Genomic DNA, 16,630 nt, shown 5'->3' with positions numbered 1-16,630 from the left:
GCTTCAATTAATTAATGCATTAAAAATATCTGTAACCAAATGAATGAAAACGTAGTAAAATGTCTTTTGACATCAGTATTACCACACAGGGTGTTAAGTTACTAATTTTACTATTCACTTCATTAGAGCCTTCAAAGTATTCAGTTTACACTCCAGGAAATGTTGCAGAACCTAATCCCTTATGCACCTTAGCGCGTGATGATATACCTCTTGCAGCAGGAGCCAAAACTTTGTGCAGAATACCATTATTACTAGGTCCATGACCTGTACGATGTACAGTGTGTCTCGTGTAACTTGCTCATTCCTAAAATTTTCTGACTGGTCCGTTACATCGGAGCAGGTTTAATACTTTGCTTTACAGTCAATGTTCATAACGTTTCTTCTACATAGTTATTGGAGCTACATTTTGAAGGAAATTATCTACCCTTTATAAGGCATTAGAGAGCTTACCAGAAGAAATTTAGCCTATGTAAAACACTTCATAATGTTCATAGTAAATTTTGCTCACTGGTAATTCTGAAGGGTGTAACAACCAGATCTGCCAACACAACATAGCTTTACCTTTCTTTGCACTTAAACATTGTTTAATGGGTTATAGGTACCTGAGATCTAAAAAAAAAAAAGAAAGATTAGCTATCTGCTAGGTATGTTAACAAGTGTTACCAGCTACATAAATTTATTCATTTCTTGAAGAATTCTAAGCATGTCATCAAAGCAGTGCATCTTTTTCAATTTAAAAAGTTCAATTTAAAGTTCTTGAGGGTATTTCTGTTCTGTCATATGCAAAAACGTGTGCTGTGAGAAACATAAGAAATTCATAGTGCTGCAGAAGAACTAAAAATTAGACCACAACTATCAGTGTCTAAAGAAGAGAAGCATCAGTGATGTGCTAGCAGACAGCATTTCCTGATGTAAGTGAGAAATCAAGTGAAAATCACCACCACTGATAATTCTGTCTGGTGGGGGGGGGGGGGGAGGGGGGTGCCAGAGGCTGGGGGGGGGGGGTGCCAGAGGCTGGGGGGGGGGGGGGAGAAAAGGAAACACTTTTGCAGTTGCAACAACAGAACAAAAATACCCTCAATACGGACAGTATGGCCACTCAAACGAATTTCTTTAAAGGCTTTCTGCATAAAAGTGTTATGATTCTGAACCCTACAACAAAGTAGTTACCCTTGGCATGCTATCACTTGCAGGAAACCAGAAAACATTGTTTCAATATTACTTGTGTGTCCACATTACAAGGAGGCTTGCTATTTTGTAATTATTGCAGATCTGCCTGATAAGAGATTTGATCTTTGTGATGAATCAGGGAGCAGAGTGTTCTTTAGTTTTATAAACCTCAAATAAATAAGCTGTTCTCGACTTACGCCCCTCTTAATCAGCTTCCCCCCTGAAAAGTGTTTTACTTTTTACATGTGTGTGATATTTAAAATAAGTTTTGTTTCTTAGACTTTGCTCCTGATCTGTCTCTAAAATTTTGCAATATTTCAACTAGGCACATACTTTTTGTCTTCAGGCGATAATGTCAACATAAACCAAGCCAAATGTGGACTGTGTCAGTTTTTCCCATCCCTTTACTGCTACATGTGTGTGTTGTATCTCAGAATTTCATTTGTTATTTGCTTATTGTTCTTGATATCTCATAATTAATACTTAATTTAACATCTGAGAGACATGTAACTGTTTATTAAAATATGAGCATCACCGAAATGTAACAATGTTATATTTACTGGATAATATTTTTGGCAAAATTTGCTCATTATCTCAACATTCCCATAGGCCTGGAGTGAAAACACTTTGTTTGAGTTTTCTTTCATTCTCTCCTCTCATCCCCCCCCCCCCCTCTCCTGCTAAGTCTGTCTGTCTGTTGGTCTCTCTCTCTCTCTCTCTCTCTCTCTCTCTCTCTCTCTCTCTCTCTCCCTCCCTCCCTCTCCCTCTCCCTCTCCCTCTCCCTCCCCCCTTTATTTTAAGAAATTTCTGCCTTTTGATAGTTAATTGTTCATTTACTTTACACAGTTATGATTTCAGCTGTATAGCTATTTTCAAATGCATCTAAAAACAAAGATGATGTAATTTACCAAATGAAAGCATTGGTATGTTGATAGACACACTAACACACACACACACACACACACACACACAAAATTCAAGCTTTTGCAACCCGCGGTTGCTTCATCAGGAAAGAGGGAAGGAGAGGGAAAGACGAAAGGATGTGGGTTTTAAGGGAGAGGGTAAGGAATCATTCCAATCCCGGGAGCGGAAAGACTTACCTTAGGGGGAAAAAAGGACAGGTATACACTCGCGCGCGCACACACACACATATCCATCTGCACATATAAGACACAAGCAGACATATGTAAAGGCAAAGAGTTGCATGTTGAATTGAAAATTAGTAAAGTGTACATGTTATACAGTCAGAACTTGATTGGAACAAGAGATTTTTACGTATTTGAAAACAGAGGTTATTATGTATTTGAAAATGTTACATACAGGTTAAACTATGTCTGACCCGTCTGTGACATTTCATCATAAAAAACATATTTTCGGTCTTACAGACCAGTTGTCATATCACAGGATACAAGTACATATTGAGGGTACATACTGGAGTTGACACTGTGCACAGTAAAAAAAAAACAATTAACACACAGTATGGCATATTTAGCAGCTGATATATTCCTGAGACCTCCTGAGACCTGCATTCATCACTTCTGTTAATCGACTGACATTAACATATACTGAAGCACTAAAGAAACTGGTATAAGCATGCCTGTTGAAATACAGAGATATGTAAACAGGCAGAATATGGCACTGCAGTCGGCAATGCATATATAAGACAACAAGTGTCTGGCGCAGTTATTAGATCAGTTATTGCAGCTATGATGTCAAGTTATCAAGATTTAAGTGTGTTTGAACGTGGTGTTACAGTTGCCACACAATCAATGGGACACAGTATCACTGAGGTAGTGATGACGTGGGGATTTTCCCGTATGACCATTTCACGACTGTACCATGAATATCAGGAATCCAGAAAAACATCAAATCTCTGACATCACAGTGGCTGGAAAAAGATCCTGCAAGAACAGGACAAACGACAACTGAAAGAGAATCATTCACTGTGACAGAAGTGCAATCTTTCCACAGACTGCTGCAGATTTCAGTGCTGTGCCTTTAACAAGTGTTAGCACGCAAAACATTCAATGAAACATCACTGATGGACTTTCGGAGCCAAAGGCCCATTCGTGTACCCTTGTTGACTGCCTGACACAAAGCTTTACACCTTTCCTGGGCCTATCAACACCGACATTGGATTGTTGATGACTGGAAACATGTTGCCAAGTTGGATGAGTCTCGTTTCAAACTGTATTGAGCAATTGAGTATGGAGACCTCCTCATGAATCCATGGTCAGGGCATGTCAGCAGGGGACTGTTCAAGCTGGTGGAGGCTCTGTAATGGTGTAGAGAGTGTGCAGTTGGAGTGATACGAGACCCCTGATAGGTCTAGATACACCACTGACAGGTACGTAAGCATCCTGTCTGATCACCTGCATCCATTCATGTCCATTTTGCATTTATACGGACTTGGGCAATTCCATGAGGACAATGTGACCCCCCACACATCCAGAATGCTACAGAGTGGCTCCAGGAACACTCTCCTCAGTTTAAACACTTCCACTTCCCACAAAACTCCCCAGACATGAACATTATTGAGCATATCCAGGATGCCTTGCAACGTGCTGCTCAGAAGAGATCACCACCCCCTCGTACTCTTATGGATTTATGGACAGCCCTGCAAGATTCATGGTGTCAATTCCCTCCAGCAGTACTTCAGACATTAGTTGAGTCCATGCCACATCATGTTACGGGACTTCTGCATGCTCGTGGGGTCCCTACACAATATTAGTCAGGTGCACTAATTTCTATGGCTCTTCAGTGTATATCAAAACAGTGGCAGAGATTGTAACAAAGTGGCACTGCTGTATGTGCCACATGATCTTTACATTACCAGAGTTATTACTAGGAAAGGGAAAGTGGATATTCGTTTAGCTAAATGCTTAACAAATTCTTGTAATACTCATTCATAAGAGCCTCTTACAGGTATACATTGTAATACTCCAAATTCAGAGTGTAAATGTAACCATTTTAGATGCACAATAAAAGTTTGATTTCAAATCCATTAAAAGAATGTATACATGTGTCAAATTGAAAATGTATGTAGAATCCATTATGTTTGTTTCAGCTATTCACATGCTTTAAGCAATAAGACAACATTAATATCTAACTCTTTGCCTCCACAAATGTCTGCTTGTGTCTGTGTATGTGTGGATGGATATGTGTGTGTGTGCGCACGAGTGTATACCTGTCCTTTTTCCCCCCAAGGTAAGTCTTTTTGCTCCCGGGATTGGAATGACTCCTTACCCTCTCCCTTAAAACCCACATCCTTTCGTCTTTCCCTCTCCTTCCCTCTTTCCTGACGAAGCAACCGTTAGTTGCGAAAGCTTGAATTTTGTGTGTATGTTTGTGTTTGTTTGTGTGTCTATCGACCTGCCAGTGCTTTTGTTTGGTAAGTCTCATCATCTTTGTTTCTAGATATATTTTTCCCACGTGGAATGTTTCCCTCTATTATATTAATATGTAATTAATAATATTCATGTAATATTGCAGTGTATGGTTCAGGTACATAATATAGTATTCTGATGTACGATCTTCAAAATGTATATAGGACCTATTAGGTTTCCTTCAGGGTTTCATGTGCTATAAGTATTGGGGGTACGTCAACATGAATCTAATGAACATTCATGTAATACTGAATAATATGGTCAGGTGTATAATATTGTTCATAGATGTACCATGCTCAGCCTGCTGCCCCCCCCCCCCCCCCCCCCCCCCCACTGCCTACCTCCTCCCATGCACATCCCAAAATCTGTTCCATCCCTCAGCCACACCAACATCTCCCACTTGCCTTTAACTGTCCTCTTCTCTCTCTATGTCCACAACCTTCACACTCTGACACCAGCGTGACATCTTCTGTGTAAATGCCCATGAATCTGTGAATTATAATTTTATAATATTGCAGCCATATGTTAAAAAATTATTTTCCATCTATAATGGTTAATTTACACTATGAGTATGGAGTATTACAATGTATACCTTTAAGAGACTGTTATGAATGAATATTACAAGAACACATTAAAAATTTAGCTAAATAAATATCCACTTTCCCTTTCCTGGTAATACCTCTGGTAATGGAAAGATCATGTGGCTCATACAATGGTGCCACATTGTTACAATCTCTGCCACTATTTTGACATATGACAATGTCAATTGATGAACAGAAGTGACAAATGCAGGTCACAGGGATGTACTGGCTGTTAAATATGCCATACTGTGTGTTAATTGTTTTTCACTGTGCATAATATCAGCCACACTATGACACTATGTATCCTCAATATGTACTCATATTCTGTGATATGGAAACTGGTCTATAAGGTGTGAAATATGTTTCTTCAATAATGACAAATCACAGACAGGTCAGACATTTTTTAACAAATAAGTAATGTCTTCATATACAAAATAACTGCCAGCCGGAGTGGCCGTGCGGTTCCAGGCGCTACAGTCTGGAACCGCGAGACCGCTACAGTCGCAGGTTCGAATCGTGCCTCGGGCATGGATGTGTGTGATGTCCTTAGGTTAGTTAGGTTTAAGTAGTTCTAAGTTCTAGGGGACTGATGGCCTCAGAAGTTGAGTCCCATAGTGCTCAGAGCCATTTGAACCATTTTTGAACAAAATAACCTATTGTTCCAGTGCCCTGCATGGTATGACATGTACACACTATTAATTTTCAGTTCAACGTGCACTAAAGAATGGCTATGAAGCCAAAATCATGATTGTGTAAAATAAATGAACAATTAACAGTCAAATGACAGAAATTTCTTCCAAAAATTCTACCTGACTGGTCCTTCACAAAGGAAAGATCATTAATTTTCTTTGAGTATTTAGAATGGATGGCATATAACATAACCATGGTGTATATCATAACAAAATGTAACTGCTGTTCATATGGGGAATTTGAATTTGCCAGAAAACTGTGTTTTCCTGACCTGAATTGTTTACTTCTAACTTTAGCAGTCTGTTTTCACTCCTCATTTTCTGTGAATGGCTTTTTCTTCTGTGTATATTTCATGACTACATTGAATGACCTCCACACTGTCTATAAGAGAAAAACAGGATAAAATATTTATTTTATCCTGTTTTATTGTCTGAGCCATATATAAATGCAAAGAACTGTAGATTCCTATTGGTTATGACTCAGATTTATGAAGTTAAGAAATTTTATAAACACACCTAGCTTTCTTTTCCATTTTTGCTGCTCCAGTCAAACTTCTTGTATTGTATTGCAGCTGTCATGAGGTATGATGTAGAGGTCAACTCCAAACATAATATAGTGTTAACTGAAAAGAGTTTTATGCGTTAAGAACCATAATTTTCATGCCAAACTTACATGAAGAGAAAGATGCTACAATGTTTGTCATTGTTGTTGTTGTGGTCTTCAGTCCTGAGACTGGTTTGATGCAGCTCTCCATGCTAATCTATCCTGTGCAAGCTTCTTCATCTCCCAGTACCTACTGCAACCTACATCCTTCTGAATCTGTTTAGTGTATTCATCTCTTGGTCTCCCTCTACAATTTTTACCCTCCACGCTGCATTCCAGGACCTTATTCTCATAGTCAACTGTAATATCACAGTGTGATCAATTTGGTTGTTTTTGGCGTGCCTGATGTTTGCATACATTTTGTTCCAGTTAATTTGCAGTACTTTTCAACATTCTTAATGTGATCATTGAGGTCTGCTCTGTGAAAGTCACTGAATGTTGCCTCAGTAGTCAAAGAGACATCAGTGATTTCAGTTTCCATTCTACTATCTTACTTCTAATGTGTGTGAAGTTGTCGGGAAGTAAAATTATAAACAGTCTACATTCCTTCCTTACATGAACTGGGAGGAGGGTCATTGTACATACACACTAATATTTCAATGTTTAATTCTCAACCATTATTGCAGAATCTTTTTGTCATTGCTACAAAGAGCCAAATTTTCATTTATATAGTTACTATTCTAAATATATATTTTTTTTGTTATCCTCATTACCAATATTATTATGTATATAAGAAACTGCAAAAAGGTGGGACTTTAAGGAGATGGGACCTGGATAAACTGAAAGAACCAGAGGTTGTACAGAGTTTCAAGGAGAGCGTAAGGGAACGATTGACAGGAATGGGGGAAAGAAATACAGTAGAAGATGAATGGGTAGCTCTGAGGGATGAAGTAGTGAAGGCAGCAGAGGATCAAGTAGGTAAAAAGACGAGGGCGGGTAGAAATCCTTGAGTAACAGAAGAAATATTGAATTTAATTGATGAAAGGAGAACATATAAAAAGGCAGTAAATGAAGCAGGCAAAAAGGAAAACAAACGTCTCAAAAATGAGATCGACGGGAAGTGCAAAATGGCTAAGCAGGGATGGCTAGAGGACAAATGTAAGGATGTAGAGGCTTATCTCACTAGGGGTAAGATAGATACAGCCTACAGGAAAATTAGAGAGACCTTTCGAGAAAAGAGAACCACTTGTATGAATATCAAGAGCTCAGATGAAAACCCAGTTCTAAGCAAAGAAGGGAAACCAGAAAGGTGGAAGGAGTATATAGAGGGTCTATAAAAGGGTGATGTACTTGAGGACAATATTATGGAAATGGAAGAAAATGTAGATGAAGATGAAATGGGAGATACGATACTGCGTGAAGAGTTTGACAGAGCACTGAAAGACCTGAGTTGAAACAAGGCCCTGGGAGTAGACAACATTCCATTAGAACTACTGACGGCCTTGGGAGAGCCAGTCCTGATGAAACTCTACCATCTGGTGAGCAAGATGTACGAGACAGGCGAAATTCCCTCGGACTTCAAGAAGAACATAATAATTCCGATCCCAAAGAAAGCAGGTGTTGACAGATGTGAAAATTACTGAACTATCAGTTTAATAAGTCACAGCTGCAAAATACTAATGTGAATTATTTACAGACGAATGGGAAAACTAGTAGAAGCCAACCTCGGGGAAGATAAGTTTGGATTCCGTAGAAATGTTGGAACACGTGAGGCAGTACTGACCCTACGACTTATCTTAGAAGGAAGATTAAGGAAAGGCAAACCTACATTTCTAGCATTTGTAGACTTAGAGAAAGCTTTTGACAATGTTGACTGGAATACTCTCTTTCAAATTCTAAAGGTGGCAGGGGTAAAATACAGGGAGCGAAAGGCTATTTACAATTTGTATAGAAACCAGATGGCAATTATATGAGTCGAGGGGGCATGAAAGGGAAGCAGTGGTTGGGAAGGGAGTGAGACAGGGTTGTAGCCTCTCCTCGATGTTATTCAATCTGTATATTGAGCAAGCAGTAAAGGAAACAAAAGAAAAATTCGGAGTAGGTATTAAAATCCAGGGAGAAGAAATAAAAACTTTGCGGTATGCCGATGACATTGTAATTCTGTCAGAGACAGCAAAGGACTTGGAAGAGCAGTTGAACGGAATGGACAGTGTCTTGAAAGGAGGATATAAGATGAATATCAACAAAAGCAATTTGTTAACATTGAGTATAGATTTAAGTGTCAGGAAGTCGTTTCTGAAAGTATTTGTATGGAGTGTAGCCATGTATGGAAGTGAAACATGGACAATAAATAGTTTAGACAAGAAGAGAATAGAAGCTTTTGAAATGTGGTGCTACAGAAGAATGTTGAAGATTAGTTGGGTAGATCACGTAACTAATGAGGAGGTATTGAATAGGATTGGGGAGAAGAGAAGTTTGTGGCACAACTTGACTAGAAGAAGGGATTGGTTGGTAGGACATGTCCTGAGGCATCAAGGGATCACAAATTTAGCATTGGAGGGCAGTGTGGAGGGTAAAAATCGTAGACAGAGACCAAGAGATGAATACACTAAGCAGATTCAGAAGGAGGTAGGTTGCAGTAGGTACTGGGAGATGAAGGAGCTTGCACAGGATAGATTAGCATGGAGAGCTGCATCAAACCAGTCTCAGGACTGAAGACCACAACAACAACAACAACAACAACAACATATACAGGGTGAAGCGAAATTTGTGCACTCGGGCTTCCCAGCGTGACTCCTCATATGCCAGTGACAAAAAAATGTCTCTCACAAAATTTTGGCCGGCGAGTACATCCAGCAGAAAAAAGACTTTAAAGAGTGACAATCTGGCAACACTGTTACCACGTGTATGGTAACTACCTCTGTCAGCACATACTATCTGTGCTGTGAAGTTAGTGAGGTGGATAGAGTTTTGGGTTAGCCTGCAGGAGGTTGAGGGTTCGATCCTGGGTTGTGGCGCATTTCTTTTATTTGCTAATTTTGTTCTGAGATTTCGTACTGTAATATACACCGTTTCTTAGATCACATGTATCCTAAATTTACAATATTTTCTAACGCTGAACATAAAAAGTACGTGGTTAGACCAATAAAAAATACTGTTGAAGCAAATGACCAGACATCTCAGAAAAACTATAAAAACAATATCAATTTTAAGATGCTTAAGGTGGTATCAGAGTACAATAACACAACATCTACTTGTCATTTATACTACACATAATATGAGCTCTCAGATGTTGCACATTAGCAAGCAATTGCAATAATAGTGTCCATATTAATGACCGCATGACCTTCACAACAGAATACGTTGTCCACAGAACAACAGATGCTCAAAGCGACCTCCCTGCATGTCCAAACATTGCACATTCCACCATATCATACAGCTCTGGACTCTTAGCAGCAAAGCTGAGTTCACCGTAAGAAGAGCGGCATGAACACGCACTACCAATTCTTCCACATTCGCCGGCGGAGTAGAGTACACGTGCTCCTTCAGGTGTCCCAACAGGAAGAAATCCAGGGGATTTAGATCAGGTGAATGCAGTGGCCGTACAACTGGACTTCCATGTCCAAGCCATTTCCCTGGAAACGTTCTGTCCAAATACTGTCGCACATTTATTCCAGAGTGTGGAGGTGCACCATCATGTCGGAACAATATCCTCTGCTGAATGTGTAGTGGAACACCTTCCACAGCATCAGGCAGATAGTTTGAGAGGAATGCATGATACCTTCATGCAGTCAACCTATCAGGCAACATGTAGGTCCCCATACACCTGTTGCCCAATATTCTGGCCCAGAAGTTGATACCAAAGTGAACTTGATATACACGGTCGCAGGTGACGTGCGGGTTAGCCTCACAGCAATGGTGGGCATTGTGCATATTGAAGACGTCCTTAAGAGTGAATGCTGTTTCATCTGACCATATTATGGGGTTCACAAAGTCATCGTTGGCTTCCTGTTGTTGTTGGAACCATTCACAGAATTGCATCTGCTGATGCAGGTGTTGCATGAAAGCATAATGACAGAGGTGCAGCACGTACTTGTGCAGCATGTTAACGACTGTACATTGTGAGACACACAGCTATCTTGCTATGGTACATGTATTTCACTGACGTTCTTGGTGTATGACCCCCAGAATAGCTTCCTCAGTAGCTAGAGTACAGCTAGTCCGTGGATGACCTCTGTCATGTGATGGTGGAAGAGGAGAACCTAATTCCTGAAGGCATAGCTCCATATTACAAAACACATTTTTATCTGGATGGCGTCAATGGGGATATCTAGCAACATACTCAGGCGCGGTAACACCAACCATGTTATCAGATGCACCAAGGATCAGGAGCATATCCACATATTCATCATTTGTGTATGCCATATGTCTACCATACTGGTTTAGATTTTTATAATGAGAAAATTCTATATGTGTACACATGTACACTGGAGTCTGTCATGGGCAGGTTACTCCACTTGCAAGTCCCTGTCTGGTTGACAGCCCTTACAGTATAAACACACCGTCAGTATAAAGACATGCCTAACGAACATTACCCCTCTGACACTGATAACAGTAATAATGCGTTGAGATGTGTACTAAATGGCATGTGGTTACCAGACTCAGTGTTGAAAGGCATAATTAGTGGGACCATTGTGATACAAATAGTAACTGAGTTTGGACATTATTTGCAAAGCACGTTGCTGGTCCTATTTGTAACATAAGGTCCTAATGAAATGTAATGGACCTGAATGAGGCAAGAGTAATAGTTGGTACTAATCTATGGAATCATTGGAGAAGAGTGCAAAGAAAACAGGTTTTGCATCTACTAGATGAAGTATTGCCAATAAATTCATGTCCACGACATGGAAAGGGCTTGTTTCAAAGCTGACCAGTCTTCCATTTCTACTACTGTACTATGTAAGCGCAAATATTTTCTAGAGGATCTGCTGCAATTGCTGTTGATGATTAAGATGCCAGATACCATACCACCTGGACAAATAAAAAACATTGCCTCAACCCAGGATCGAACAATCATCCTGCTGCATGCTAACCCAAAACTCTATCCACTGCAGCACAAATAAGAAGTGCTGACAGAGGTAGTTACCATACATGTGGTTACAGTGTTGCCAGATTTAACATAAATTTTCTGCTGGATTTAATCGCTGGACGAAATTTTTTGAGAGACATTTTTTTATTACTGGCATGTGAGGAGTCACGCTGCAAAGCCCGAGTGTGTGAATTTCGCTTCACCCTGTATAATTATTTTTGTTGCAACTGCATAGCACACCTGCTGGCACACAAAATTTAATCATTCTAATTGGAAATGAGTCACAGCTGAGAACTCATGTTTGAAGTGGAAATATTGAGATGCTGATAATGATATAATTTGCTATTTGCTTATGCCTGTATCACAGGATACCTTCAGTTAATTTCTACCATAGTTTATTGTTACAGAAACAATAATTATGACCCATACACTGTTAAAGCATTGGCATTTGTTCTACTCTGTTGCAGCTAATCGTTTTGCACTGATGGAGGCCAAAGTGCTGTTGATCTATCTATTGTCACAGTTCACCATTGAACCATCAGATCGGACACCCAGTCCACTTAAATTCACAGCTACTGGTTTCAGTCTAATGGTTGATGGTGGTCTTTGGTTGAGTATAAAACCACGAAATTAAGAAAATATATACAGCTCACACTGAATCTGGCACATATTATATGTGCTACAGAACTCATGGGGAAAAAAAGCATGATGGAATATGTACAAGAAGTATTCTAACCTCCAACTATTTCCTACAATGTATCATTAATTCCTATATCTATTTGTACTGGCATTACAAAGTCATGATAGGATGACTAAGTCAAGATCAAGCTAAAACTTTTAATCTGATCAGAAGATTAGAGTTTTTCATGTGTTCACTTGCATGAAGCACTACAGTGTTGCAAGGGTCAATAGCACCCATAACTTTAGTCTAAGACCATCTCTTGTACTCACCCATGAGGCACATTTGTGGTTTCCTTCTCTGAAAACCTTCGCTGTTGTGGTTACACTTTGTTTTGTGAAATGGAAGAATTCGTGGACAATGGCAGGTTCATACAGTATGGAGAACTGAATTTACAGCAAGTACCAATGTGAATTTGTATCGTTTGATTGATAATTAACACTTCAGAATATTCCACAAATTTTATATTAAATGGGGATCTGATTTCTAATGTAAACAGTTCATTACTGGTATGTTTTGTTATTAAATCATTGCTCTGAAAATGATGCAGTGTGAATAAATGGCACTAAGCCCAAGGATACCTTCACACATTTTTTGAACAGACTGGCAACGAGTCAGTGGTCACAGCATCCTTGTAACACATTGCCCTGGCACAGTTGTGAAGCTGACGACTGATTTCAATTGCCTTCCATGAGACATGTGTCAGTATAAAACTCAAGGTTTCCAAAAAAGACTTTATATTTACTAGATAACATAATAAGTACTCACCATTCTAATACATAGGTGCCTGTAGGCCATGCCAGCTTGCACTTCTTGTTTTATGAATGAAGATGAGTGACAATAACACTCCAGTTTATCAGAGATTGGGCCATTTTTCCTCTGCCACATAAATGCAAACTCAGTCCCTCAGTTACATATCATTTTGTCAGAAATGTGGGAGATACTCGTACTCTTAAGCACAAGAAAGAGTTTTAATTTATGAATCTCGTAATGAACATAAAAATGGTCACCCAGTTCCTACCGAGTCAACCACCTGCTGCTAAAGATATCCTCATCATGACCTACAGATGCCGTGTGACTAGGGCCTCCCATCAGGAAGACTGTTCGCCATGTGCAAGTCTTTTGATTTGACGCCACTTCAGCAACTTGCAGCTCGATGGGGATGAAATAATGATGATAAGAACAACACAACACCCAGTCCCTGAGTGGAGAAAATCTCTGACCCAGCCGGAAATCAAACCCGGGCCCTTAGGATTGACATTATGTCACGTTGACCACTCAGCTACCAGGGGCTACAGATCATGTGGTGTTATGTTTACTACTGAACAGCTCATAATTTATGAGTGGGAAAAACAATCCTGTAATGTTTGAGTACAGTAGTAGGGTGTGCTTCTTGACATAATTGTTGATGAGTCTTTCAGGCTGTATGGCCATGGTCGAAGAAACTTTTCAGTTCCTGACATTTCCTCCAGAGCTGTGCTGAACAAAACAGTTGATGATTACTGTTTTTCCAGAGCTGCACTGGACAAAATGTCAGGAACCAAAAAGTTTTTTCAGCCACAGCCATACAGCCTGGAGATTCAGCAACAACTATGACATTGTGCTGTGAAAGCCATCTTGATATAATTGCATTGGTTAAATATCTAGGCCCCATGTTTCAAGGCATTATGAAATTGAACAAACACAAGTTGGTAGTAGGGAACATGAATGGTTGACTTGGTCACCTTTGGCAGAATTCTAGAAAAATGTAGCTTATACATAAAGGAGACGAGGTATGCGACACTAGTGTGAGCCTTTCTTGAGTATTGTTCAAGTGTGTAAGATCAGCATCAGGTCAGATTAAAGAACATCAAAGCAATTCAAAGGCATGCTGCTAGATTTGATACTAGTAGGTTCAGTAAATATTCAAGATGCTTCATGAACTCAAACGGAACTCCTTCAAGGAAAAGACAAAGTTTGTTTTTGCAAAACACTGCTGAGATTACTAACAGAACTGGCATCTACATCCCACTGCTGATCAGGTCTGCTGCTGCCAACATATATTTTGTGTAAGGACCACGAAGACAAGATACAAGAAATTGGGCAGGAGAGCTTCTATAAAGTTTGGAAGGTAGGAGACAAGGTACTGGCAGAAGTAAAGCTGTGAGGATGGGGCGTTAGTCATGCTTGGGTAGCTCAGTTGGTAGAGCACTTGCCTGCGAAAGGCAAAGGTCCTGAGTTCGAGTCTCGGTCCGGCACACAGTTTTAATCTGCCAGGAAGTTTCATATAGGAAATCATTTTCCCCACACTCTGTTTGTGAACAGGAAAGTGGAGACTAGAAGTGGTACAAGGTACTCCCTGCCATGGACTGTATTGCATAGCATGTACATAGATGTAGATTGATAAGACATTTTGTGTATTAAATGCAAGTTTCCACAAATGGATTGCTTGAATTAGTTTAAGGAATAGACCTCGCAGCTATAGTCTACTCCAGGGCTGGCCAGAAATTCTGCACGCGTGCGGTGCTCCTGCACATGTGCAACTTCTGGGTCACAGCGTGCAAGCCGCAGCCATCAGCGTTCATGTAGTGGATGTTTCTACGCACAGATGCCGCTTTATCCACTTGCTGGGATACTCTGTACCGGCGCATTCTACTGCGCTTTCCACTGCTTGCAAGCCAACCATGGGAAGGTATTTAGCGTATTAACCATTTAAAATACTGTCGCAGTCCACTCATTCAGATGTCTACTTTTATGTTAACAGTTTAACCCAGTAAGGCAAGTAATACAATTAACAACTGTGGGTTTTTATTAAGGCAGCTTGACTGACGGCACGTAAATACGAGTAATGTTTTTGATCTAGTATTTAAGAAAGAGAGCACTTAGCAATTTCAAATAACATTAAACTAATGCAAGGTTTTCTATAACTAATTCTCGGTGCCCTCACTTACACCCACATAATTTCTGTCTCGCTGACCTCTGAACAGAATGATAACCGCAGACCTCTCGATGATCACCTCTTATTTTGATACCATCTTTCATCAGCTCCGTCTGAAATCTGCATAATAACCGACAATTAGATGAATGTTACGTTTTATCAACTTCAGCTGAGCATAGCCCTTCACACATTGAAAAAAACCCTAAATGTAAGTATACATTGGAACAATTGGTTTAATGACCAACTTTCCTGATAATAATGTAACATGGAGCAGAATGAGGCACTAATGCACACTTAGTAAACAATAATTTTTAATTATGAAAGGAATAAATCCAAACACGTTTATTCACTGGGCATGAGAAATGATAATCGAGTTGTTGTGTCTCAGCCATTTTCTTAAGGACATTTAATTTTGCTTGCCATTCTTCACTCTTGAGTACACTACACTCGTCCCTGTGACATGTATTGTAGTGTCCTTCAATTGGAAACTTACGCTGGCCGCCTATTATTCAGTGGCATAGCAAACACTGTGAGTTTTCACCAACGGCTACAAAAAAGAATTGCAGTTCCCAGTCATTTTTAAACAACTGAGAACATAGATCTCCCGTCCTTTGCTTTTTCACAGTACCTGCCATTTCTCAGTACTTCTCTGTTAAGGTTACGGTTACCAGGGATAAACGAGACTGGGTATGTTGCGCTCTTCCTTGTACCACATAAACAGGGAAGTGGAGCCACCGCCGTTCATTTAGGACACATGTCTAATAACAGATGTCGCTGTCGCACACGTGCGCACATGTGCAGCACTTCCGCACGTTTGCACACTGTGCAGCGTTTGGCCGGCCCTGGTCTACTCCATGGGCAGCCTACAGCAATCATGTTACTATAGTTCATAGACAGCCGTCCCTCTGATCTAGTACATTGCTCAGACCTTACATCCCGAAGTACTGTGATAAATTTCTGGCAGTTACACCATGTTTCCATATTTTACCTCCAAGGGATCTCAATAAAACCCATTTAATTATGAGCATAGGTATCTTCATTCTGAAGATAAAGGTGGCAGTATTTTCCTCCTAGCTGTCAGTATGGTGTCAAATTGGTTTCTTTTCTGATATTCATTTCTCTTTGAAGTTCAGAAGAATCCTTACTATAGGCTGGAGTGTTCTGCAGTTACAAGGCAAATCAATTACACTCAAGTGGTTTAGTTTGTAGGAGCTTCCCAACCTCACTTATTGAACATTTACCTGTTAGTAATGTTGCTTTGTGGATTTACTCTGTGTATGTCTTTGCCAATGGAAAGCGTAGGCTTAATGATATGTTCATTCAAGTATTTCAACAGTATGAGACAATGACTCTAATTTTTAACATAGAATTGTCTAAATCAGCTACAAATTGCAATGAAGCTGACAAAGGTATTTTTGAATATGAACTCTAATGGCAAACAGAACACATAACGTTTGTTAATTTACTTTTACATTCATTGTTCCCACTCTTGAAGTGTTTAAATGGACATATCTTGGAGCAGAAAATGGAGGACACAGCATACATTTATTTGATGTTTCCTCTTCAGAATGATTC

General features: G+C 39.8%; 1 protein-coding gene across 1 annotated transcript in view; it reads left to right on the top strand.

Moving 5' to 3' along the window:
- The window catches only part of LOC126161285 (cytochrome P450 9e2-like), a 62,131-nt gene extending 49,392 nt beyond the window's left edge, over positions 1 to 12,739 (top strand). Inside the window, exon 7 of the mRNA XM_049917024.1 lies at positions 11,927 to 12,739. Within this exon, the coding sequence (XP_049772981.1) occupies positions 11,927 to 12,093 (167 nt within the window). The 3' untranslated portion in view covers positions 12,094 to 12,739. The remainder of the gene's footprint in view (positions 1 to 11,926) is intronic.
- Positions 12,740 to 16,630: the final 3,891 nt, after the last annotated feature.

The sequence above is a fragment of the Schistocerca cancellata genome, chromosome 2 (genome assembly GCF_023864275.1).
Source record: "Schistocerca cancellata isolate TAMUIC-IGC-003103 chromosome 2, iqSchCanc2.1, whole genome shotgun sequence".
NCBI classification, from domain to species: Eukaryota; Metazoa; Arthropoda; class Insecta; order Orthoptera; family Acrididae; genus Schistocerca; species Schistocerca cancellata.
The sequence above is the reverse complement of the archived record's forward strand: the minus strand, read 5'-3'. Positions and strand labels throughout refer to the sequence as shown.